Source organism: Epinephelus fuscoguttatus, linkage group LG8, assembly GCF_011397635.1.
Source record: "Epinephelus fuscoguttatus linkage group LG8, E.fuscoguttatus.final_Chr_v1".
Classification (NCBI taxonomy): Eukaryota; Metazoa; Chordata; class Actinopteri; order Perciformes; family Serranidae; genus Epinephelus; species Epinephelus fuscoguttatus.
The window spans coordinates 34259328-34285239 of record NC_064759.1 but is presented as its reverse complement, the minus strand read 5'-3'; the positions used below and the strand labels follow the sequence as shown (position 1 = coordinate 34285239).

Sequence of the window (25912 nt, the reverse complement as noted above, 5' to 3'; positions counted from 1 at the left end):
CCCACCCCACATATATACACATTCAATCTCAACAGACAGACAGATTTGGGGATTTTTTTGAAAGCTAGTTTTACACATACAAAACCACTTTTCACTGGTGACTTATCTGCTAACAGCCTGAAATCTCACCTGGACAAGCATGTCTTTAGAGAAGGTATTGAAGTAGTGGCTCGCATGCTCCTCTGGGTTGCTCTGCCGAGTGCTGCGGGGGCCTATAATCACCCCGTTGTTGTCAAAGCCTTCAAAAAACAAGAACATGGAGTTCTAATCACGTTAATACTCAGATGTACATCCAGCGTATTAAAGCACAATGCAAGAGGCAAAGCTCTTCTCCGTTGCAGAGCATATGGAGATTTAATGTTTACTGAAATTAACTATCTGTATCTTTCTGTTCATCCTCTTCATCTTTCTTCTTTGTAAAGTTCCAATGACTGTAGCCAACATCACTCAGATTTCAGTCATGTTATAACAAAGTACATCTTGGACTGCTTCACATAATAAACGCCTGGCCAGATTCAGAGTGGTAGGGCCTGCCAGTATTCAACATCATTAAACAGTCAAAAACTTGTGCCAGGCAAACAAGCTGGAGCTGGACCCGAGATAATATAGTATCCCATTCTGACTGGCCCTGAATCTGTCTTACATGTGGAATTAGAATCACACTGTACTGTTTATCTTTATGACCTCCAGGCCACTTTTTATTTGATCCTTATCACTTCTGGTGATGTAGAAATCTGACACATCCTAATGTTGCAATCACTGCAAGTTGCTTTGGAGAGCTTGAGACATTCGGTGTCGATCCTTAGCCATGCAGACACTTACCAGCATGTTCATCCGCAGTAAGTTGCAAAGAAGAGAAAATAAAGTAAGACCATGACCATAGCAGATACATGCCTACTGTATGTTTCACAGAACAGAAAAAAGGAAAACAGCAACAAAGCACACACGCACTCAGTGCCTATGCACATCACAAAACAGAACAATGTGCATGTTAAAGTAGTATATCAGAGTTCCTGCCACAGGTTGTGAACACTTAATTGTACAATGGATTAGTAAATGTGTGAATGTACGCAATGATACCACTTTGGTATGTTCCAAAAAGATTTACCTGACGTTCATGAAAATTCCCTTATGAATGAAGTGTCTCTCTAAATTTTACACTATTCCAGAAATTAAATGAGCGGGAACCCTGGTACATTTGATTGTCAGTACTGTGTCTGTGTGTGTGTTTCGCACCCAGCAGCCAGGCGTAGAGTCTGCGGTTGAGGGACATGTCTCTTCTCAAAACCACATGCAAAGCTGCTGACAGGATCCGGATCATGTCAGGGCGAGTCGCCTGAACACAACAGAACAGACCAGAACATTTGTGACTGTTTCTCTCTCCCTTTCACACATATACATACATACCAACAAATACACACACACACTCACTCACTCACTCACTCACTCACTCACACACACACACACACACACACACACACTGCAGATGTCAGATTAGTGCTCTGTCCCGGCCCTGATGGGCCCAGAAATGTTCTGAGGTGAAGGATTTAACAAGCAGCCAGCGTGAGTCACCACCGTGGCTGTCTGAGTGACCTCATCATGACCACACACATGCACGTAAAAATGCATAAAGAGAAAAAGACACACATCTGACATAACATAACAACAATGCCAAAACTAATGCTAATAATAGCTAATGTGAATAGCTTGATATATCAAAATGAGCCAGTCAGATTAATCTAGCTATAGGGCAAGGAATCTCTGTCTGTTTGTGTGTGTGTATAAGTGTGTGTATTGGTGTGTCCTTCGCATATCTCAAAGACCATGCATCCAATCTAATTCACACCTGGCAGGTGTATTGCTGGGGGCCCAAGGATATGCAATGTCAATTTTCGTGCGATTTGGACAAGCGGCATATTCAGTATCAATAAACTTTGGATAAACAAGCAGACAATGCTCTGTGTCTCTGGGCAGAGGAGAGGGCAGAGCTTCAGGGCTCTCTGGAGAGTGATGCATGTCCTCATAACAGATGAATAAAGATAGGAGATGTCACAGTGTAGCACGCTCAAACATTTCAAGCGTCAGTGATGTAACTTTCGGAATGAACGCTTTTGATCCAGGAAAAAAGTAAGCGCAGCATCAAGTGTGAAGTTGTTTGTATAAGCGGTCCTTGAGAGAGCTGCACGCTGACTGAGATCGTTCTTAACTGCAAGTCATAAAACGGTTTGAAAAGTCGCCAAGTCTAGCAAGAAAGTCACTAAGTGCATGGTGTGTGTGTGTATGTGCAGACATAATACCCGCAATCTAAATCCATGCTCTACTTAACTGTGGTGGTTTGGACAGAGTCAAGCATGTCTTCACCCTTCTCTTGTGTGAATACTAATGACGTTACCACCTGCAAAATGCCTCAGCTACTTAAATCCATGATCTACTTTATAACCGCGGTGGTTGTGCCAAAGCAAGCGACTAATGTGCCTGTTTGGAAATGAATACATCCACTAATATTTCACCGGTGTGTTTTTCAGGGATGGATTTCGTGATGTGGGGACCCCAGACAAACACAAAGGTGGAGCTTTCTATTCTAATATAATGCTAGATAGTTAAATGAATAAAAATGCATCATATTTTAATTGTTAAATATTGTGAGTAAAATCTGCAGGCCTAAAATGTTTTCCTTTGATGTAGAAGTAAACACTAAGTAAGTTGTGCACCACTGAGTTACATATTGCTTAGGTGCTTTGGGTGCCTTCTGCTTGTTATTTGGGGCACAATGAGTGTGAATAGCAAAATAATTTTATATTTTTCATATCAAAACATCATAATAGATATAGAGCTGTCTGGGGTCCAGGTGTACCGCTCAGGACCCAAAGAAGTGCAGTGTCAAGTGTGAAGCTGTATGTATGACAGTTGTCCAGAAGGCTGTGAGCAGCAATACCACAGGCCCAGCAATCGGCATGTTCCAAACAGGTATGTTTTGAATGGGCACTGTACTCGTCAGTCTAATCCTGACTGAAAGACGAACACACATGTCATCACCTTACTGTAGTTAACACAGAGGCCTGTAGTTTTAGCCAGACCTCACTCACACAGCTTTCCTTACCTGGCTCATATGGAAGGGGAAGCAGAAGAGGATCAGGTCCAAGGTGCTCCGCTGCACCAACACACTTGAGTCCTGGACTGAGGTACTGACCGCCTCCACCTGGTGACAACAGAGACACACTATTAATCAATCTGCCTATGTATGTTAAAAACATGTAGAACATTATACAACATTACACTATTAACCTATTTGAACTCTGTGAGTGAGCTCTGTGGTCAACACTGTGTGCAAATGTCCCTCTCTTCCTTTTTCTTCCTACGTAAATTAAAGTTTTAATATTGACCCTTCTATTCCAAATTTGCATTTGGAAACTTATATACAATAAAACTTGATAAAAACATAGAACTGATGCTAAACAACCCAAATCACTTAAACATGAGCTTCACTAAAATGTGAGTTTTGAAGTGTGGTGTTGTAGTAAATTTTGTCCCTCAGTGGAACTCGCAGGTGTGCAAAACCTTATTTTGAGCTTACGCTGACTTTACACCAAACAACTTTTCAAGCAATTTCACTGTTGCAGACAAACTTTCAATGTCAGAATGAAATCATGAGAGTTTTCTTCAGTTGGTGTGCACTCCTGTGATCTCAATCTTTTGGTGTAAGGCAGTTATAAAACTCAGCCCGAGCTGTCTTAAGTCAGTCTTTTTCTCGTTTTTACATAGTGGCAAAATCAAACATGTTTAATATTATTGTCAATTTTTAGTCTAATATGAACATTGTAAACAACTAGCTGATGCGCTTTCTCCAGCACCAAAAAACAAGCAGCAACCTGGGTTGACAGTAAACATTGAGGGTACTAGGGGTAGGTGCTAGAATGGGACAAGTCTCTGTTCTCTTGAGGTGACAAAATAAAAAAGTTTGTACGCAAATACATTTTATCTGTGCAGATTATATTGATGCCAAATTGACAAGAATACTGTCAACATCTGACAGCTTTTATCTTGTGTCTCTACAGTTTGGTGTTTTTGTGAACACATAAGGGTATATTTTCACCAGGAGCAGGATGGGAAACAATCTCAGAACGAATCTAGTTGTCGTCTAGAAAATAGTGACCGTACAAGATCCCCATTCTTTGCAAAATCTTGTAGTGTGTGACTAAAAACTCATGTTGCCTTTAGATGTGAGAGCGTCACAGACACAGAAGTCTTTTCAAAGTTTACTACTGTACAGCAGGCATTAGGGGCACGCAATTCTGTCGCCACGTATTTTTGACATGGGGTGTTAGTATTGTAGTGTACTGTCATGTACCATGAGCTCGATGTCACTGCCCATGACATAGAGCTGGTCCTCCATAGACAGCTTGCGATTAAGGTGTAGCAGAACAAAGGACACCCCAGGGAGACGCACAGCAGGGCTGGTCAGGATGCTGCCCCACAAGGCACTGTAGAAGGCCGACTGCTCCACTGCTGCAGCCACTTTCTCCAACAGGGTGTTGGTTCTGTGAAAAACACAGAGAGGACACAGTGAACATGCTTATTATTGCACACACACCAGCACAGTGAAATCATTAATTCAAAGCAGCAGCACTCTGCTTCACCTGCTGTTGGCAGACTTAATAATGTGTTTCTGCCCTGCTCAGATTGAGGCAGTCAGTACTTATGAACCTCATATAATGATCTTAATGGTCAATTGTTAAGCAATGAATCAAGCAGACACATGAGCAGATTTTCTCTGCTGATTATATTGTGGTTTTCTAGGTTTAAATGCCCAGTCAGTCAGGTTTTACTGCTCCGTGGTATAAGTAACATCACACAGCACACTAAGTGAGCAAGCAATATCAAAAGCACCAGAGACAGATAGATAGAGAGAGAGAGAGATACACCATTAAATGCTGGTGAGTTTCATCTAAACAGAGCACTCCCCCACTGCTGTTTACGAGGCCATTTAGATCTCACTGTGAAGCTTTTATTTGTCATTTCTACTAACTGAGTCAGATATATTTCCAGTATCTATACATAATACTGACTGTAATCCAGGCAATAAGGTAAATCGGTGATTTCTCCAATAGAACAGACGGGACACTGCTGTGATTTAGGCTGATAAGATTGGTGATTTTTTTTTTTTACAATCCAAGTGCAGCTTTGAGAAATTCAAAGGCCCTCTGTGTGGAAACTGAATTATTGAAACTGTAGCAGGAAATGGCAACAGGTGGTAGAAAAAATAATGCAACCTCCTATTCACCTCTGCAGTTTCACAGAGGCAGAATAAACTCAAAGCTAGAATGTGCAATTCTGCATATCTGATACACAAGTACTAAAACAATAACACATATTGTACAAATTTAAATAAAAACAAGATGACAGTATACATGTTGACACTTATAAATGGACCGTTTTAACAAATGACACTTAACAAACCAGGAAAAGCAGAGGTGTCACTAACAATATCTGACATGGAGATGTCCAATGATGTGGTCCCCCTCTAGGCCAAATATGTCATTTTGGTTTAAGCTGTAAATGCAGTGCCCTCTACAGCCAGTCACAGTAATCACTGATGACAGTAATAATAACCAAGCTTTTGTAATATCTGAGATATCATTCACAATTATATAGACAAATATTAATATTTTTTTATTGTGACTATCAAGGAAATTAGCCAGCTGTGCACAATTTACAGACCGTTAAACCAATGTCAACATATATTAAATGTATGATAACTAAGAAGGACAAAAATGAGCTATGAAAAGAAATACTATAAATATGGATTTTTTTTTAAAGAAAGTAAATAGGGCTGGGCAGATGGACAGAACTAAATGTCAATTCTTTCAGCAACTATCTTGATACCAATATCGGGACAATATTGTAGGCTTGACTATTGGTGCTTCACAAATGTTTACGCAATGACATTTTGGATAAACACTCATCAGTAATGTGGATATGATAACTAAGTGGGTGAAGGCAAATAACAGAACAGCTAGAACAGTCTTGTAAGCTCAGAAAATCACTTTCAGAACATCACTTTACTGAGATGCAGCCTTTAAAACTAGGGAAAGACAACACTTGGCATATTACGATATCCAAAATCTAAGACGATACCTGGTCTCACATCCTGATACTGATAAATTGCCCAGCCCTAATAGTAAGCGTAACCATAGCTGAAATAGGTCTGCCAGTAGTTCCTGGTACCATCCCCTTGACGGTAAAACTAACAGGCTTTGTCTCAGAGACAGAAGTCTTGGGCTGTGTCTTGAGTTTGATGCATTCATCCTGCCATCTCATGCATCATTCATTCAATCTGAAATCAATTCCCTTCCACATTATGCTATAAAAGGCTTTCTCCTAATGGCCTGCTCCACTGCCCACATGTTCACATTAAAAGTGTTTTTCTTTCCATTCATACTCTTCTCACCTGTCATAATACTCAGAGCCTTCCTCCAGACCAGGCAGAACCCCAGTCAGTAGTCCCTGTAGGCCTGGTTTCAGAGTCTTTCCTAGGGGCAGGTAGTAGGTCTCATAGAGCCCCAGCAGCACAGGCTTCACAGACATCGCGGCATTGGAGAGTAAAGGGAAAAGCCCAGAGCTGCGGTGATGGAAAAGACATAAGTGATGTCAAAATCTGATACTAGCCTGAAATGTCCAGCTAACTTTATTGGCTGCTGCGAGTGGTACTGCACTATTACCTGTAAAGAAAGAGGTCTTTGGCCAGCCTCTTGGGTCCAATGATCTTGAAGATGATCTCATATGTCTCCAAGGCCTTGCGGTGGACCCCGCTGGGCAGGGCAGGGTGGAGGCATTGGGCCAGCCGTTTGCCTATCGTCAGCTTCTTGGGAACCACTTGGTATTTTGCATTGTTCTGCAACACCTGAGACAAGATGGTAAAATGGTGGATAAGACAACAGTGTAACAAATAGAATGATTCTCACACAAGAGTAGATTAGATGCAATGTGTTTGAAACCAATGACACATGATTTAGCTGTATGTATTTACAGTCTATATATACATACATGTTTGTATACTGTATGTATGTGTCTTAGACTCCTTGTAATATGGTGCAGTGTATGTCAAGCAGTGGCCTGACTGAGATCATTACCTTGTTGAGTTTGCCCAGTGCAGAGATGAGGTCTGCCCACTCACTGGAGTACTCAAAGTTCTTGAGGGCTTTGTCCACTGCCGCCACATAGTTCCTGTACTTGGAGTCACTGAGCAGCTCCACTTCCTCTGCATTCATTCTCCTGGGTGGTTATTACGCTAATGTAAAACACCAGGCACACATATGTACATCACACCTGCAATGAAGAAATGAAAAGAAAAGAAGGCATGATGAGAACAAGAAGATCGTCAATACACACTGACTGAAAGTTAAAGCTTAATCATCTTCATTCTTGACCATATCTGTCAGGGTGTAGCTGGAGCCATTTTAATAGATCGAGTCATACACATCAGGAGGAGCGATAGCCAGCCATTACAATCTTTGTTTTGTGTATTTGGAAATAAAAAATACCACTGATATCATGAAATATAGAATGACTTCAAACAAAAAAACTCTCACCCAATGCCTCTGCTGCTACTCCCTACAATGCAGTCTTTCAGGAAAACATTTATTTTAAAGGAATCACACTCCAGGCAACAAATTTCTGCAGCTGTTGAGCAGGAGAAGGATGAGTGTGAATGGTATGTCACACTAAGAATTGGGGTCTTGTTAGCACACAGCGAAGTAGTTGAGTCCATCCTACACAGCATCATCCAGGCTGACAAGCTACTATTAAAAACATAAATACAGTTAGACTAGCTCCATGTACTTGTCTTTTATATGGCGTTTTAAATATGGGCTAACTTACTAGCACATGAACGCATCTGACACAACATGTTCCTTGACCTTAAGTGAGTCAGTCCTGATAATAGTATTGTGCAAACCCAGGATATTTATCATTATTGCCACACTATAACAGTAATCATAATGTGGAATGTGAACTAAAAACATAAATAAATCATTAAGTTGAATTCTTGGAATGGTAACATGATATCATTTTTGAATTTACTCAAACACATCTTTGCAATGTCTTGTTACTTACTGGTTGACAGCTCAACATACACAGATTACTGATAAAGTTGCAATAAGCAAGTATCCACAAAAATAAATGGGATTGGTCAAACTATCGGTCTACTTCTAGTACTAATATTGGAATCCTCTGGTTGACATGGCGTTTTTTTCCTCACACAGCCCTCTCTCCCTTGATGTCAAATGAATATCGTAAGTGGAACAACCAATGAGGACATAAATTTCAATACAAATCTTTGTTTATAACTGCATGCTGAAAGCTCACAGATAGTTTCAGAGGTGGAAATGGCTGTTAGGCCCATCAAGTACTACAATATTATGTGCTGTTTAAACTGTATGGGGCTCAAACAGATTTAGAAAGGGCAAGTGACATTTCTGTAGTAAGATTTGTCCACTTAGAAAGTCAAAAGACATTTCATGGTGGACATTTTGGACTTGTCACAGCAGTAAAGGTGGAACTAATAACATTACTGATGACTTGATGCCAATTCAAGTGTCCCAGATAGCCATTATCAGTGAGCCATCAGGCCCACTGCAGTTAGGCTATTACTAATTAATGTCATTAGTCACACCTGTGCTTTTACTGCTGTGACATGTCAAAATGTCTGCCGTGAAAATGGTCTATAGCAGACACACAGACGACTACAATGTTTATCATAACGTTTGAGAAGAAGTATAACTTACTTATTCGACAACAGAGGGGCCAAAACAGTCTTATAGTTGAAAATATAGGGAAATATAACAGTGTGTGTGAGAGACTAGCTCGTGGCAGCTGTCTGTTTAGCACACACTGAGCTGAGTATGGCTGTAAAGTATCAATAACACAATGTACTGTAGTAATGAGAGCAGGTACGCTCACCTGTCGTCCATACCACAGCAGCCATTGCATATGTTAACCTTCTCTGGTGGAAAATACAATTGACGAAAATTAATATAAAACGCACTTTAGCGAGGAAATGTTTGTTGGCTCTTAATAAAGGCTTTGTTACCGTGTGAAGTCGTGTATGTGAGAGGAAAGTGATACAGTTATGGATAGCTAACAGCTACACTGTCGCTAGCTAAGTGAGGTGACTTCAGCTAACGTCCATGACACTTTATGGCGTTAAAAAATAAGTGAAAATGAAAGCTTACCGTTTTAGGATACAGGACAGCTACTGTCATTCAATCATGTGCCCGGTTCGCTGAATAAATACGGCTGACAACGTCAATAATTTGACTAGCAAGCTAGCTAACGTAGGTAGCAGGTTGTTTAAATGATAGAGATGCAGGGCCCGGCTCCGATGTCACCGTTCATTTAGTCACGTCCTTTGACAAGAAGGCTTTGGAGGCAGATAGTGGGTGATTATATTCTACATATTCTTATTCTTCTTTGTAGTGTCCCGGAGTGTGTAAATAAACAGTGATGAGCGCATCAGTTGCTTCCAGTGCCAAAGATACAAAGCGAGACGATTGACAGCTCCCAGACTGCACTGCAGATTAGCTGTACGTCCAACCATAGCGTCCAACGGCTCCGGTCTTCCGCATGGACGTCTTCCGCCTCTCTGCTCGGTCAAGTCACCCACAGCCATACTGAAACATACCGGAAGTAATGTGCTACTTTTTCAAAATACAAGCCGGATATTTTCCATAACGTAAAATTCAATGTTGATTTAGGGACTGTTCGTTACTTATGGGAGGCTGGGAAGAGGCATGTCAAATCATTTTTTAACGCTAGGGAGAGACTTATGTTTTTTATTTTGGTTTGGGAAGGGACATGCAACTTTAAATGGTTGTATTTTGTATTTATTTTCCTGCAGTTTTTAAAGAAAATATGTTACACCCTTTATCATAGCCAGACACTGTAAACATTCAAATTTCCAATGATCATAGGAATGTTTCCATCAGAAAAAAAGAACACATGACCGAATCTGATCTTGAAATAGTGATATTTCATCAAGATTACTTTAGTCTATGTCTCATTTAAAATTTGGCCAAAAATAGACTTTCATCTTCAACTTTTAACTTTCAAACATCAAAGGCTAAATTTTGAAAATATAATTCATTGTGAAGGGAGGGTCATGCATCTTCTCAAGGAAAAACAGGGAGCGTCAACATAATAATAATAAGTAAAGAACAGTCCTTAAGATAGATAGATAGATAGATAGATAGATAGATAGCAGTAATAACACAGTAATCCACATATCATACCAGAAAAAATGTATATTGATATCAATGGAAAACATTACCATACTCTGTCAGTATATACAGAATATCTATAAAATAAAGTTACCTGATGATTCTGCTGTTCAGCTTTGACAAATTCTCTTGCCTCCACTCTCTGAGGACATACACTCCTATAAGTTACACAGTCAAATGCTTTTGGGCTAAATAGTAACAAGAAATAATTATAGAAATACTGAAACAAAGTCGTTTTTCACTAATTTTGTTTCATTCACTCATGGGTCAGGTCAAGGGTGGATTACCAATGAGCAAAACGTACAACTGCCATGGGAACCAAACCACCAGGTCCTGCATTGCATCTTGTGGTTCTGTTTTATTGAAGGACCAATCTATCTATCTATCTCTAGGCCCTCCAAGAGTCTGGCAGTGGGTCAGAGTTTTACAACAGTGCCATATAGGCTATTAAAGAGACACACATAGCTTTGAGATATATCTCAGCATTATGACTAAAAATAAAAATAAACATTTTTATAAGTGGAAAAGACACAATTAATGAGACAAGGGTCAGCATGTTTCAAAAGGGGGGTCTATCTTGAACACCCTTCTCAAGTAATACTCATAGACTTAAGCATCTTTTTTATTTATAGTTATGATTTTTATATAGGCTACAGTCTATGGTAATGCTCCTGTAATCTTTATCTTATTTGAACTTTACAAAAAAATAAAAAAAATTTTAAAAAAGGATCGCTTAACCTAGTTTTATTTTGAAAGGTCTGACCGGATATTCTCCTCCTACTATGGCATATTTGACACCGGCGGTATCGTCACGCTGCAGTCATGTACCAACCTCTGGATCCCTCTCGTAAACGTTACTGTGAATGAGATAGATGTGATTTTATGTTCGTCTTACTTTGGATTTCATTCTGCCACCCAGAGTCTACTAGTCCAGCTGAGTTTTGATGAATGTGTGATATATATACATATATATATATATTTAATTTTCTGAATATCGCACTGTCTGAATGGCAGACTTGGAGATGCCAGCCACAACACATGGAGTTGGAGTCTTCTTAGAGCTGAGGAAAAGGCTTCAGACTGGACTGCTCATTGTCGGGTAAATGTTATGATAGAAAGCTAGTGAACAAAACATTAACAGTTAGGTATTGAACATTATTCATTGTCTTGGTAAATGTACAATGCATGCTAGGCTAGCTAAGAGCGTTAGCTAAGGTAGCACAGTCAATGTGAGTTGGTGCTGCACCTCCTCATCTAGTTAAATATTAACGTCACATCTCTATGATGTTAGCTTACTGTTGTTTGGGCTTTAACACTGTTACATGCGACTTTGGTTGGACACTTTGCAGGAGTTAGCAATAACAAAGTGTGTTACAGTGTGTTACAAAATGAGTCAAACAAGCCCTTACTGTAGTGATTGAATCCAAACCATCTGCCTCTCTGGTCTGAATCATTGGGAGCTAAGGTTAACCTGATGGGTGCAAGTGTCCTCACAACTCTCACTATATGTTTGATTTTATCAGTATTTTCAAAATATGATGCGTTATTAGAGATGATTATCATATCAAGTTGTTGATTTTGCTCCCATTTTTTGCAGGTCAAAATTAAGGATCTCAGACTTTTTTATGCACTTATTTCTCTCAAACTGTGGTCACAGATTTGTTAAAATCTGCGTTAGTGGCCTTTACCAAGATGATCCATCCATCTGACAGACGTGGCATGTAAAGATGCTAGTTAAACAGCATCATTACTACACAGATGTGCCTTGGGATGGTGACAATAAAAGGCCACTCTACAGTGTCCAGTTTGATCACACAACACAATGCCATGAATGTTGCATGTTTTAGGAGAGCTTGCCATTGACATGCTGACAGCAGGAATGCCCACAAGAGCTATTGCCTGTGAACTCAATGGTATAAGCTAAGCTGTCTCCAATGCCATTTCTGTGAATTTGGCAGTACATCCAACCAGCTTCATAACTACAGACCACGTGTAACCATGCCAGCACAGGACCTCCACATCCTGCGTTTTTACCTGCAAGATAAGATGAGCCACCTGGACAGCTGATGCAACAAATGCTTTGTACAACTGAAGAATTTTTGCACAAAAAATCAGAAGTTCATCTTCATGTTTGCCATCCTCACCAGGGTCTTGACCTAACAACAGTTTATCATCGTAACAGACTTGTGCGGTTGTGAGGCCGGTTGGATGTACTGCCAAGTTAAGGCAAACAATACTAAGGTGACTTATGTTAGTGAAATGAACATTAAGTTCGTGGGCAGCAGCTCTGGTGGACATTCCTGCACATTGTAGTGGCCTTTTATTGTGACCATCCCAAGGCACACCTGTGCAGTAATGATGCTGTTTAATCAGCATCTTGATATGTCACACCTGTCAGGTGGATGGATTATCTTGGAAAAGAAGTGCTCACTAACATGGAATTTAATAAATTTGTGACCAAAATTTGACAAACATATATCAGTTAATGCGGGGCGGCACGGTGGTGTGGTGGTTAGCACTCTCGCCTCACTCTCCCCGTGTCAGCGTGGGTTCTCTCCGGGCACTCCGGCTTCCTCCCACAGTCCAACTAGGGGGACTAGGGGGACTTGGGGACTAGGTTAACTGGTAACTCTAAATTGTCCGTAGGTGTGAATGTGAGCGTGAATGGTTGTCTGTCTCTATGTGTCAGCCCTGCAATAATCTGGCGACCTGTCCAGGGTGTACCCTGCCTCTCGCCCGATGTCAGCTGGGATAGGCTCCAGCCCCCCCGCGACCCTCAAGAGGATGAAGCGGTTAGAAGATGAATGAATGAATATCAGTTAATGCATAAGAAGGTCTTTAACTTTAGCTTTAACTTAAACCTGTGAAAACATGGCAGCAAAAACAAAGGTGTTATGTCATATTAATGATCTTATAATACAACATTGCAGCACTGACAGGCACAGTTCTGCATAATGAGTACTTTACTTGGTGCATTAAGGACTTTTAGTTGTAACTGAGTGTTTTTATAGTGTGATACTGCTTCCTTTAGTTAAGTGAATGTAATGCATCCTTAATATCACTAGATGGGGTTAATGAGATTTGACAGGCAGTAAAATCAACCCTAGTCCTTATCGAATTTTCAGTGGAAAGCTGACTCTGGCTGAAATCTTATTCTTCTCAGTATATAACTACAAAAATATCAGGCTGAAAGTTATGTGAAGACAAGGAGGGCTAAAGTAAAACATTTCTCACAAAGCCAGATTTAGTCAAAGCCAACACTCATTTAGAGTGGGACTGTACACTGTCAGTGGTCCACTGGTGTAAGAACAAAAGTGGTAAACTTATTAATAATGTCCTGTAACAATCCATTTTGTTTTCAGTTTAAAGAGTGCCTCTCTCAGCCGGTGGTCGTCCCAAACTCAATCATTACTCAGTACTTCCTTCAGCTGCGACAGCAGCACGCCGCAGGAGGGAGAGGTGCTATTAATGGTTGTAGTAGTGTTATTAATAATAGTTCTTTACTTTAGTAGGTCTAGTCTGCAGAGAATGTTAGAACAATCAGTGGACTTTAATTTTTACATCTCTCCACTCAGAGTACGTGACGGAGAAAGCCAGATTTTGTTCTGCCCCATAGACTTTATTTAAATATATGATATGTAGTTACATTTCTGTATAGTTTTTGGTCTGCACTAAAGGCTGACTCATTAATCACTGTACTGAGACTTTGACTAATTACAGATCCTGCCGAATCCATAGGCCCATGTATATGAATTCATGTTGCCAAGTTTTTGGGATATTGGCTGTTATGCACTAATTATGCATAAAGTTTCTAGAACAACCACACTGAACAAAGAATTATATGCAGCTCTTTTGTTTTTGCTCCTGTTTTTCACAGGTTTAAGTAAAAGATCTTAGACCGTTTTTTTCGTGTACTCAGTAGATACATTTCTTTCAAATACTGGTCCCAAATCTCATTCATTCATTTCTGTATCCGCTTATCCTGTTGGCGGTTGCATAGGGGGCTGGAGCCTATCCCAGCTGTCATTGAGTGAGAGGCGGGGTACACCCTGGACAGGTCACCAGACTATCACAGGGCTGACACAACCATTCACACTCTCATTCACACCTACGGGCAATTTAGAGTCACCAATTAACCTAATCTGCATGTCTTTGGATGGACACGCTGACACGGGGGGGGGGCTCCTCCACCATGGGTTCGAACCAGGAGTCCTCTTGCTGCACCACTGCGCCCTGGTGCCACTGGGTCCCGAATTTGTTAAACTTAATTCATGTTGGGGAGCACTTCTCCTTTTCCAAGATAATCCATCCACCTGACAGGTGTGACATATCAAGATTCTGATTAAATGGCGTCATTACTACACAGGTGTGCCTTGGGATGGTCACAATTAAAAGCCACTTTAAAATGTGCAGTTTTAATACACAAGAATATGCTTCAGGTGTCACAAGTTTTGAGGGAGCGTGCCATTGACACTGGGATTATCTTATGAAAGGAGAAGTTCTCACAAACACAAATTTTTAACAAATTTGTGACCAAAAATTGACAGATAAATCCCTTGAGTGCATAAAAAAAGTCTTAGATATGTAACGTAAACCTGTGAGAAAACTTAGTGTTTTCCCGTTTCCAGTCTTTATGCTAAGCTAAGCTAATAATCTCCTGGCTCTAGTTTTACATTTACCTTATAAAAATGACAGTTATTGATCTTCTCATCTAACTCATACCAAAAAAAAAAAAAAAAAGTGTGTTCATTGTATACGTTTCTTTTGAACCTCTGTGTGTAAACCATCATCATGCGTCTGCTCTCCAGGAAAGATGTGGCCAAAAGTCCTGCAGATGTGGCCGTGACAGGTGGAGAGTCTTCTCTCAGCATTCAGACTCCCAGAGGTGAGCTGAGCCTGATGTTGCCAGCAGGAGTCACCTTCGAGCAGGGATCCTGCGTTCCGACACCTGCGGGAGAATCCTGTGAAGAGGAGCTTCACTTCAGACTGCGCATCAGTGTCACGCACAGCGCAGACGAAGGTAATGTCCAGGACAGCTATGGAAACACATCCAGACATGTGCAACCCCCCTGTGCTTTGCTACACTCCCCTGTGCCAAGGCGAGAACAAAGTCTTTTGGTAGCTATTTAGAGCTTGCTTTCTATTCTGAATTAATTGGATTGAGTCACTTGGTCATCTGAGACAGTGATGGTGTAAATTTTGCTCTCAGAATCCCTCATGGCCCACGAGCAACTGATCATCAGAGTCATGAGAATACTCCCTTTAAGTTTTGGTTTGATCTCATATCATCAAAAGTGTACCCCAGAGTCATTGCGTAATATCCACAGATTCCATCTTCTTGGCAATTTTTATGTCACTTCTCGCCCAAGAAGAAGTTATAGCTAAGGACAGTCATTGACAAATCCAATGAAAATCAGATTGATTGCCCGCTCCCTCTTCAAGCCACCTTCGCCACACAGTACTTTATTGATTTTGTGCTCTGTAGTACAAGGTTACCACCCTTTCACCAAATCTGCCTCATTTATCTGTTTGCCTTTGGCCCTCCACAGAGACTTCTGACAGTGTGATGGAGACACTCCGGGCAAAAGAGACTTATTCCTTCTACTGCCAGGGCTGCATGACCAGGCTGCTGGAGGACAGGTGAGGAGCAGACAGACGAGGAAGAGCGTCGGTGGAAATGTGTTTTTATTTACACCCTCCTCCGCGGAAATAGAAGGGGGTGTTTATTGATGGTGTGACCCAGCAGTTGAAGTGATAGTCTGGCAAAGAAAAATTGATGGATGGAGCTGCGGCGGAGTCCACAGTTATCAAGCCGACTGGGTTAGAGTTATAGAGTCAGCGTGACGTAAAGGTCTGCGCTACCCATTAAAAACCAATTGTGTTTCTTACCTTGAGGTGGTTCAGCTGGACAGTGGGATTGTTCTTATAGCCCTCAGCTTGTAGCTTTCTCTGCTCGGCAAGGTGACATGCTGAAAATTGCAATAGCTGCAGCACAGAGACCCTTGGCCTCTGGCGATGTTTCTCAGCAATAGCCCAATAAAAGCAGCCAAAAATGTATTTTTTGTTTTCATCAAGGGCTGGGAAAAGTAAAAATGTCAAGATAAGTGCTTTGGGGCGGGGTAAAAGTTATAATTTCAACAACAACATGCCTCATTATGCTTTGTAGCAATATGTTCCATTTCATGGCTGCTCAGAGGTATTAATGCTACCATTGATTGCAACCATCACAAAGTGCCTTCTGGAAGTTCTCTTTGCAGCCTAAAATAGTGCACACTAAGTGCTTATACTGGAATGAATAAAACAAGTGTTGTGTTAAAGCTGCATCCTTCAATATTTTTGTATTAGCAATGTGCCAGATGACTACATGTAGTGGAAAAGGTGATGCTAGTGGTTAGGGATGCACCGAAATGAAAATTTGTGGCCGAAGCCGAATCAAATTAAACGCTTGGCCGAATACCGAGTACCGAATATCGAATATCATTGTTTAGTTTTTCATTAGTTTTTGCAGATGAACCCCCACCAGATTAGTGTTGTCACGGTACCAAAATTGGGACCCACGGTACGATACCAGTGAAAGTATCATGGTTCTGAGTAGTGTCACGATACCACAGCGTAAATGAGGCAGATGTGCCTTTTGTCATTTATAAAAAGATAAATCACTTTTCTATAATACATCAATGATATTTCAATGGAATTAAATTACTTATTGACTTATTCATACTTCAAAAACAGCATCAATAAGTGATTAACATAGCGGGGATCAAAATAAAATAAATAAATAAATAAAATAAAAATCAACCAGCCACCCTCCTCCCCTGACAAGTAAAGAACAGTCCCTTCATAAGTAAAGAACAGTCCCTAAAGTGCGGTGAGGTTTGTGGGCCGTTACCTGCCACAAAGACAGAAATGTGAACGGCTCTTCTCCTCTGACACGTCACATACCTGTGTGCTGCCACGGCTCGGCTGTTCAGATACTTTTGGGCAGTCATGACACCAAGAAGAGGACATTATTGGAGCCGGACTTCTCCGTCGCTGGTAAGCCTATGGCCGCCGTATTTGACAGGAATACATTCCTGTCTGTGTTTGTGACCCCCACTCAACCCACAACCGGCAGGATTTGCCTTTAGTTTCTGCTGCTGGTTGAAATCTGTACTCACACTACGAGCCGAATGATTTATTTTGCTCGAATAAAACTATTTTTAGTCGCAAATGCAAGTGCAGTGACGGACGGAGTAAAATATCGCTACACTGCCGACATTTTACTCCGTCCGTCACCGCACGCTGTTTGATTGCGTTATCAAAACACTCACACGCTATTATTCGGCCTTGCTTTTCACTTATTCCACCGAATACCGAATGTGTGGTTTTTCTTGCAATATTCGGCTGAATATATTCGGTTACCGAATATTCGGTGCATCCCTACTAGTGGTGATGATTCCACAAAACAAAAAAACTACTCCACGGTTCCCTCTTTGCTCTTCTGAGCTTTTTGAATGAGCTTTACAATATTCAGAGCGTATCAGTAATTCAAAGTCTGATTCAGATTTACAGTTCTCAACATGAAGGTGGATGAGCCGGTGGCTAGCAGCTAACAGGGGCAGCAATGAGCTAACCATGCAATACACATATGCACTAACATTAATGCACTACTGGGCCAGCTTACCGCAAACAAAGAACAGAGAAGCTCAGATTACAACACACACGAACACACAGAAGAAGCGTGACCTTATTTTCTGCCATTTTATTCCACTATATCTTTAAATAACAAATCTTTATTTGCTGCTGTATTTATGTTCTGTTTGTAGTGTACAGCACCATTACTATCCTGTATCTCTAGCTCATTGATTTGGTTTAACAGCCAAAAATTTTACTTTTTGGTTCAGTCTAGACACTGTAAAAATAATGGATGTAGCTACCATAACGTCACCCATTGGTATGTGGACTTCCGTTTTGAAGCCTAGAGTTCGGCATTTCGCCATTTGGGTTTTTTTGGAGCCAGAAGTGACTATATTTGGGCAAGAGACTGGCGCTGTGGAGAAGCAAGGGGAGGCTCTGACTGAGAAGCCGATGCAGCCTGTCATTTAAAGCTGCCCATAACCTTAAGCCTTAATAAAATGTAGAAGGGTGAGTTATAAAAGAATTCACTCCCTGCACAGTTGTCATGAAGGCGGAAATTAGCTATAGAAACCAAAAACGTTTCTTGTACCAGGCTGTAAAGCTTGGCATTTTAACATGGGGGTCTGGACTGGCTTTTGGAGCAAGCCTCAAGTGGCCAGTTGAGGAACTGCAGTTTTCTAGTACTTCCGCATTGGCTTCATTTTTCAGCCCTGGAGGAAGCCACTTGGTTCAGTCTCATGGCTCTCATCAGCTTTGTGTCAGCCACAAAATGCATCCATTTTCAGTTTAAAACAGCTCTGATGAATCCTTTATCTACTTCCTACTCAGCACCAAACAGCAACACCAAATAAAGTTAGCTCAGCTGGCAAACATAGTGAGGCATTCAGCAGCTTAAGAACCAGATGTTTTCCCAGGACTTGGTGGAGACCAAAAACAGAGAAAATGTTGGACTTCAACTCATCGGGTGGCCAGAAACATGTCTTCAAATGAATGCTTCATAATTTAAGGATGTGTTAAAACATAATTATTTGCTAATGTGCTTGCGATGGCCAAAGAAAATCCATAAATGCTGCTTTAAATATATGTAAATATATTATGAGGAGATTAAGAAAATCACAATATAATGCTAATATTAGATATTGTGATCATTGCACCAGCTTTCCTTAAGAAACTTTCCGTACAAGGACTTTTTGTCCTGCCCCCCTTTAGTTTCTGATGTCATTTGGGTCCTTTTGTCAGATTGTTTTCTCCTTTGTATTCTGATCTTCTCTGACCCTCTGCTTATTGAAAGATAACAGCTCTCACTGCAGCAAGAACCAAATGATGCAATTTCCGATAATCACTGGACAATGGTGGGAGGAAAGCCTGTAATTGTTTTTTTTTTTCTTTCTTCTTCAGAGTGTTTAAGCGAGTTCTCCCTCTCCCTAATGGCAACTGGAACGCCATTGTCGACGACTGGTGTTGCCACCCTGATCCATTCGCAAACAAGAAGCTGCTGCCCCGAGCAGAGGATTGTTTAGTGGGTGACTCCTTCCTCCTCCTAGCCAGAGACGGCAGCTGCCAACAGACTCTCACTGAGGAAGTGAGCACTGTTGGCTCAGAGGACAGTCAAGATACAAAGGTGATGGACGTGCAGAGGAAAACAGCTAGTATGCTCCTTTATTCTTAGAAGGAATACGAAGCCTTTAAACCATTTAAAGTTTTGGGATTCCTACAAACCCAAGGATTTTTGAGAGGTTTTTGTTTCAGACAATTTTCAGAATTATATCGATTAAAAACATTCTCACTAGCTGCAGTGAAGGAGGAAGTGGGGGAAGCACTAAATGGTCAATACCAGATTTGTTTTGATAAAAGGCAAAAATTGGATTCATATTCGTATCATACAGTGTACTCACTCACCCACGCACACACGCACTCCTCAGACGGCTGCATCAGTGAAGTCAATCTCTCGCACTCTGCAGACGAGGATTGATCTCCCTACTCTTTTATTAGTCATTCTCAGCACGAGTGGCACTCTTTGCATGACTGAAAGTGAGAAAAATAGAAAGAGAGGCAGATAGAAAGAGCAGAAGATCAAATGACAATCTACTTGCTGTATATATCTCTCTGTCTCCTCTCCTCTGCCTTCCATCCTGGTCATAGTGACTATTGATTGCGGTTATAAAACAGCCAAGTTAAAGACGGGCGTATGTTGTGGTGAATAATTTTCTTCTTTTTTTTTTTGGTTACGCACAGAAACCCTGCCGCCGACTGGCACTCGTCTCCTGCAAGAGCTGTTCATCAGTGCTGGGAGAGGCTGTGGCAGCAGGTATACATCATCCTATAGATTATAATCATAACTTTCGACAGCATTCATGAGCCTTTCTCTATTGTATCCTACAGAGACCCTGAAACTGTACATCACGCAGGTGGTGGTGGAGCCCGCTGTTGGAGACAGAACACCAGAAGCTTCTCTGAACAGGCAGGTTTTGATCCAAAGCAGCTTCTAGTGGTGATAATTGGCAAACTGTGGCTGTTAAACAGAGTTGCCATGATCATGGAATATTTTAAATCTCATTTTCCAGGCATTTTCCAGGATGGCATGAATAAAATCCTTGAAAGTTATTAAAAAAAACCCATCAAATTTTGTTGTGTTTAATAGAATTAATTGTTACATTAATCTTCAATAGATAACCTTTCACATAATGCAGCATGACAGCGAATTTATTCTGCCGTATACTTACACATTGTGAATTATCGATGACATTTTATTATGTGTCCTTGAAAAGTCAGAAAAATTAAGATTTTTTTCCATGAAAATGTGTTGAAACCCAGGCTAAGGAACATTGTTTCATGGGTAAATGGATGAAACGTGGCTCTTATGTGTGGAAGATATAGGAGAGAAATTGACGAATAACCATTGTGACTTTTGTCATATATTTTTGTCCCTCAAAGTCAATGCAGCACATGGGCTATAAATATCTAATACTTAAATTGTATGCCAGTCTCGCCCAATCTAACACACCAGCGACTGGATTTTGCCGAAACTTTGCAGAATGACACATGTCAGCTCTGTGTTCAGCCTTTTGTAATGGTCGGTCTGAATTAAACATTTTAATAATCCCACAGTGCAAGTGTGAATAATTTAAAGATTAAGCCCAAGCATCAGGATTTTTTTTCACCACCTTTTGAGAAACCATTTCCCTGTTAAAGTGCTCTCCATGTACTTTGTGATTGGCTGCATTATTTAACTTCCAGAATTAGTAGTGGGCATATGCATGACCAGAAAATGTGACAAATTTTTCCATAACTTTATCTTGGAGGCATTTGGTGAGAAGGAAGACCTCAACACCATGTCCTGTTTCCAAAAGACATTCATACCTCCACTCTGTTCTACTGTGAATGAATAAACACTATCTGTTTTGGACAGATCGCTCTTCCTGGAGAAGACTGTAGCAGCCAGGCTGTTGGGGCTGTCGACCTCGCTGAGCACTTTCCACTTCTCTGTCCAGACTCCTGATGGAAAAGCTTTCTTATTGGTAAGAACGAGATGGCATAATCAGAGAAGCACATGAAATTTGGGTAAAAATAGACTCCTCAATTATTTAAGAAGTGGGAAGAGTGATGTGGCAGGTCATTAAGCGATATGAAAAGCTGATTGACTGTGATTTGTTGAGCTTATAGCCAGGCTTTCAGCTTCTTTAAAATCAGCTACAAGTGGATTATGACAAGTGGCTCTTTGTAAAACAACAGAAACACGGCACTGAATGTAATTAACAGTACAGTTTAGAGTGTGTGCTTTGGTGTTTATACTCCAATATGGATGTTATTTTAGCCGAAGCTGGCAGGTGGTATTAGCAAATCTTATCATCTGCGTAACGTAAATTGTCTGAAGTATCCCATCAATAGTCAGACTTTGAACTGCAGGCCATAAAAAAGGGGAGCAGTAATAATATAAATCACCTTGTATGAAACCAACTGACTTCTGAATTCTTCGGTACTACAAAATGAAAAAGTAACCTGCATCATATCAGAGGTGCACGGCTTGCTTTTTAACCCTTTAGTTCTGTGGACAGCCTTATTTCCTTATTGTTATATGAGAAACATAATAGTAGTAATTGTAAAAATCAACCATCTTTTTCCCCTTCAAATCTTTTTTTCGTGTCCTCTGACCTTATTAAAGCACAATATGTAACTGATATCCTCTTTACCTGCCACAAACTGAGCTTGCACATTTGATGAAGGTAACAAATTACAGAAATGAGCATAGAGCATTATTATGGGTCCAAATATGTTGTGGGTTTTGCATAAACAAGTATATATTCCTTTTGCTTTCAAAAAGTCCTTCACAGACAAACACATGCACATACGGTAAAGTTACAGAAATCAAGACAGAAACTTTGGGGTTTAGGAGGAGTTGTGCTGTATATGATTTTGTTTATATGGCTTTTAAGCTCCCTGTAGCTCTACAATCATCTACATTGTTAATGTGCTCATCTAGACAGCTATTTCTACTCTGTGTGAACAGCCACCAGCAGACTCTGCATCTCAGGAACAGTAGTGAGAGAGAAAATCAGATAGTATGAGTCATGGCTGGACCCCACTGATTTCTTCAACACTGTTTGAAAAGAAGTAAGGAGTAAAAAAACAACAGTGTGTGTACTGGTTAACCATTGTAGTGGGGGATTTAAGAGGTTTTTAAGGTAATAAGGTTGGGCGATTAGTTTACATTTTTCAACCAGCCACCACTGGGGCAGCCGATATATTCATACTATGTTCCAAAAGTCCTCTTAGCTTTTTTAGTCAAACAAATAAATAAATAAAACTCACAAAAAGTCAAGAAAGAAAAAATTCTTAAACCAGTCTTCCTTATTGAACTAAAACTGACTAGCTTAAGTACCTTGTTAACTCACCATGTAACATACTTCATTCAGTTCGATGGAAACAAAATTAAATTCCCAAAAAATGTTTTGTTTACTCTTTCCACTGTTCCAACAATCACCACTTCTGGTTTGGACAAAATAAACCCCATACATTGGTGGGCAGCCCAGTTGGAAGGCAGGCAACTGGAGGCAAAGACGACCAACACTGCACAAATGCGCATGATCTGTGCTATTTACAGCTGCTCCAATCATAAATTGGGGAAAAACAAAGGCAACTTAAAGTCCAGAGAACGGTAGGATTTGAAAAAGTAAAAAAGAGTGAAACAGTGAAATGACGGCAGGTGTAGAGGAGGCGTCTTGAGGAGGAGAGTCAGCTAATGTCAGACATTAACATAAAGGCATTGTGTTAAAGTTGGATGCAATGACAGTGTGCTGTGATAACTTCTCCATTTTTTTAAACCAAGACACTGATTTTTAACAATGTTCCACCAGACCTCTGGGTACAGTTGACCGAGTAAAATAGTAGCTTGACAGCCACTGCATCCTTATACAGCGCTAAAATCTAAAATAAGCTACAGTTAAACACAAGCATTTTAACTTAGCCAGAAACAAGATAGCAGTCATTTCAGACGTAGACCCCGCTGCACACAAAATAGTCCACTAGACTCTTGAGCTATTTCATCAGCTTGCTGTGTAAAGTTAATAACGTCAGGAGGTCCGGAGGATAAGGTTCTTTTTTATAACGATTGTGTCCACACTGGACAAATCAGTCAAGCTGTGGCAAAAATCTTCATTCTGTATGGATCACATACCCTTTATGTTTATTTAATTCAATTCACACAGTAATTTTACGCATTATAATAGTCATGTGATTGCAAACAAGATATTTTCCAAGTTAAATGTGGAAATATGTTGGCTCCTTGTGCTGTTTTTCCCTCCTGTCCCTCTCTCTGCCGCTGCCTCTTAGTGCTCCTGGGTTAGCTCACTGAACAAGAGTCTATTGCTGAGTGGTTTTGCATAGCCAGCTCTAGCTCCACACTTTACTAAAGACTCTGCCAGCTGCCCGCTGAGCAGCAGCTCTCACTTATTCTTTAGAGACAGACCATTAATTTAGCAAAATAAAACTGCCACACAAAAAGAGAACTGCGATGTACTCAGCCAGTTGCCAGTAGCGGATATATTTGTGCAATTGCTCAAACCAAAAAGTTAAATATCACTTTAAAGGTAAGAGTTAAATGTGTCGGAGGGTCATTAAAAAAATTTAATGTGGCTGGCAGTTAAATCAATACAACCTGTACAACATCCTGTATCCCATCACATGATTTAATACCATTGTTTATAAGACACCTGAGATACTCTGGTGTGCATGAGTGGATGCAGAGACTTGATTTTGCAGAGTGCGATTCCTTCGCCCACATGACATCCAGCATGTGTATCTCAAGTGTTAAGTGACCTGTCTGCTCCTCCCCGCAGCTCTGGCTGCTGAACAGCGACTCCATCACAGCATCAGTCCCAGAAACGTGTGTCGGGGGTGAGAGGTCTATCAGCTCCCCCGCTCTTCACAGTCCATCACCCAGAGCTGCCAGAGCCCTGAAACTCCTCTACACTGCCTGTTCTGATACAGGCATCCAGCAGAGAGAGTAAGCAGAGACTTACCGCACCCTCCAACCCCCTTCATTCTTTGTTTTCCTCTTCTTAATCTTATCCTTTCATCTTTCTAACGCACCCTCTCAATCACCACCTGTCTTGGCTCACTGCGAGGGATGAAAGACTGCTTTGTTGCCGAACAGATTTTAGGTCTTAGAACACTTAGCGCCAAGGGTCCCCGCTCAGACGTAATTGTCTATTATTTTGCGAATGAGATTGCCATCAAAGGAGTTTATCATCTCAGTGTTGTCAGTTGTGTAAGTCACGCTCATATTTGTTGCACATACAGGAGACGTTGTTTTGACTGGAGCGAGGCTCCGTGTACCTTGCTGTGATGCATTAGAGAGGTGTAGGTGGATGTACTGCATGTGGTTCTCCATGTTCAGTACAGCAGCACCCCACTGGAAGAGCCTTCCACCCTCATTATTTTCAACTGAATCAGCAGTCAGCGTTTCTTCCCTCCTCCTCCTTTTCCCTGCAGCCACGTACAGTGAAGGCAGAACAGAGACGTTTTGTTGTTTCTACCATTTTGACAAGCCCACCGGCTGACTGACAGAGAAAGGGTAATTAGAAGTAAAACTCGCATGAAAGAAGAAAAGCTTGTCTTTACAGTCAAAGCAGTAAGAGTGCATTTAAATGACATGAGGAACGGTATAAGCCGAGTGATGCACAGGAACCCATTACACCAAAGATGCATGCTGGGTACCAAGAGAGATGTCATCTTGGTAATCAGTTATTTCACCATTTTTGTTAAGTACATAACTCCACATGTGTTCATTCATAGTTTTGATGCCTTCAGTGAGAATCTACAATGTAAATAGTCATGAAAATAAAGAAAACGCATTGAATGAGAAGGTGTGTCCAAACTTTTGGCCTGTACTGTATATATATATATATATATATATATAGATATATATATCTATATATATATAGATATATAGATATATATAATGTTACAATGTCAGATGTTCATAATAAATGTTCAGTTCGTTCTGAACAATGTGACATCAGCTCATGACAGAATTCTATGTACGGTTATCTGCTCCAGGCACACGACTGCAAGTGTTCACATTACAAACACTGCTACATGTAGCTACATGCTAACATCAGGGAAACATGTAATCATGAGCCCCGTTTCCGCCAAACACTTCTGGTTTGGTACCTTTGGAACCAAAAATAACCCTTCAGACATGGTACCTAGACCTTAGATCCTCTTAGAATTTCCACTGCAAACAGTACTCTTAAATGTGGCCATAGTTATTGTCACTTACTGCTCCGTCAAGCACCCGGTTTATTTCCTCATCACTGGTGACACAGAGGAAAGCCTGCACCTCATTTATGGCCCACAGAACGAGACTGCATGCTGACATTTTCAGAACAAAATAGAACAGATTCCATTGAGAGTCCCTCTACATTAGTCCTTCTAAGGCATGCTCAGGGGTTGAGTGTAATATATATGTTTGAACACTTGAAGATCCACTTATCGCTAAAAGTATATGCCATCAAAGAGAC

General features: G+C 40.8%; 2 protein-coding genes across 5 annotated transcripts in view; one reads left to right on the top strand and one right to left on the bottom strand.

Moving 5' to 3' along the window:
- Positions 1-9621, bottom strand: part of dop1a (DOP1 leucine zipper like protein A) — a 31635-nt gene extending 22014 nt beyond the window's left edge. For 2 of the 4 annotated variants that reach the window (XM_049582807.1, XM_049582810.1), the window contains exons 1-8: positions 9231-9621; positions 7131-7326; positions 6720-6901; positions 6449-6619; positions 4349-4538; positions 3101-3199; positions 1237-1336; positions 130-239 (exon numbers count right to left, since the gene is read on the bottom strand). In XM_049582807.1, coding sequence (XP_049438764.1) covers positions 130-239; positions 1237-1336; positions 3101-3199; positions 4349-4538; positions 6449-6619; positions 6720-6901; positions 7131-7268 — 990 coding nt within the window. In that variant the 5' untranslated portion in view covers positions 7269-7326; positions 9231-9621. Of the gene's footprint in view, positions 1-129; positions 240-1236; positions 1337-3100; positions 3200-4348; positions 4539-6448; positions 6620-6719; positions 6902-7130; positions 7327-7589; positions 7681-9230 lie in introns of all 4 variants that reach the window. The other 2 variants (XM_049582808.1, XM_049582809.1) reach the window with 2 other exon arrangements.
- A 1467-nt stretch (positions 9622-11088) lies between these two features.
- The window catches only part of ube3d (ubiquitin protein ligase E3D), a 35932-nt gene continuing 21108 nt past the window's right edge, over positions 11089-25912 (top strand). The window contains exons 1-8 of the mRNA XM_049584358.1: positions 11089-11373; positions 15083-15294; positions 15824-15914; positions 19290-19512; positions 20127-20199; positions 20274-20352; positions 21301-21409; positions 24227-24393. Coding sequence (XP_049440315.1) covers positions 11282-11373; positions 15083-15294; positions 15824-15914; positions 19290-19512; positions 20127-20199; positions 20274-20352; positions 21301-21409; positions 24227-24393 — 1046 coding nt within the window. The 5' untranslated portion in view covers positions 11089-11281. The remainder of the gene's footprint in view (positions 11374-15082; positions 15295-15823; positions 15915-19289; positions 19513-20126; positions 20200-20273; positions 20353-21300; positions 21410-24226; positions 24394-25912) is intronic.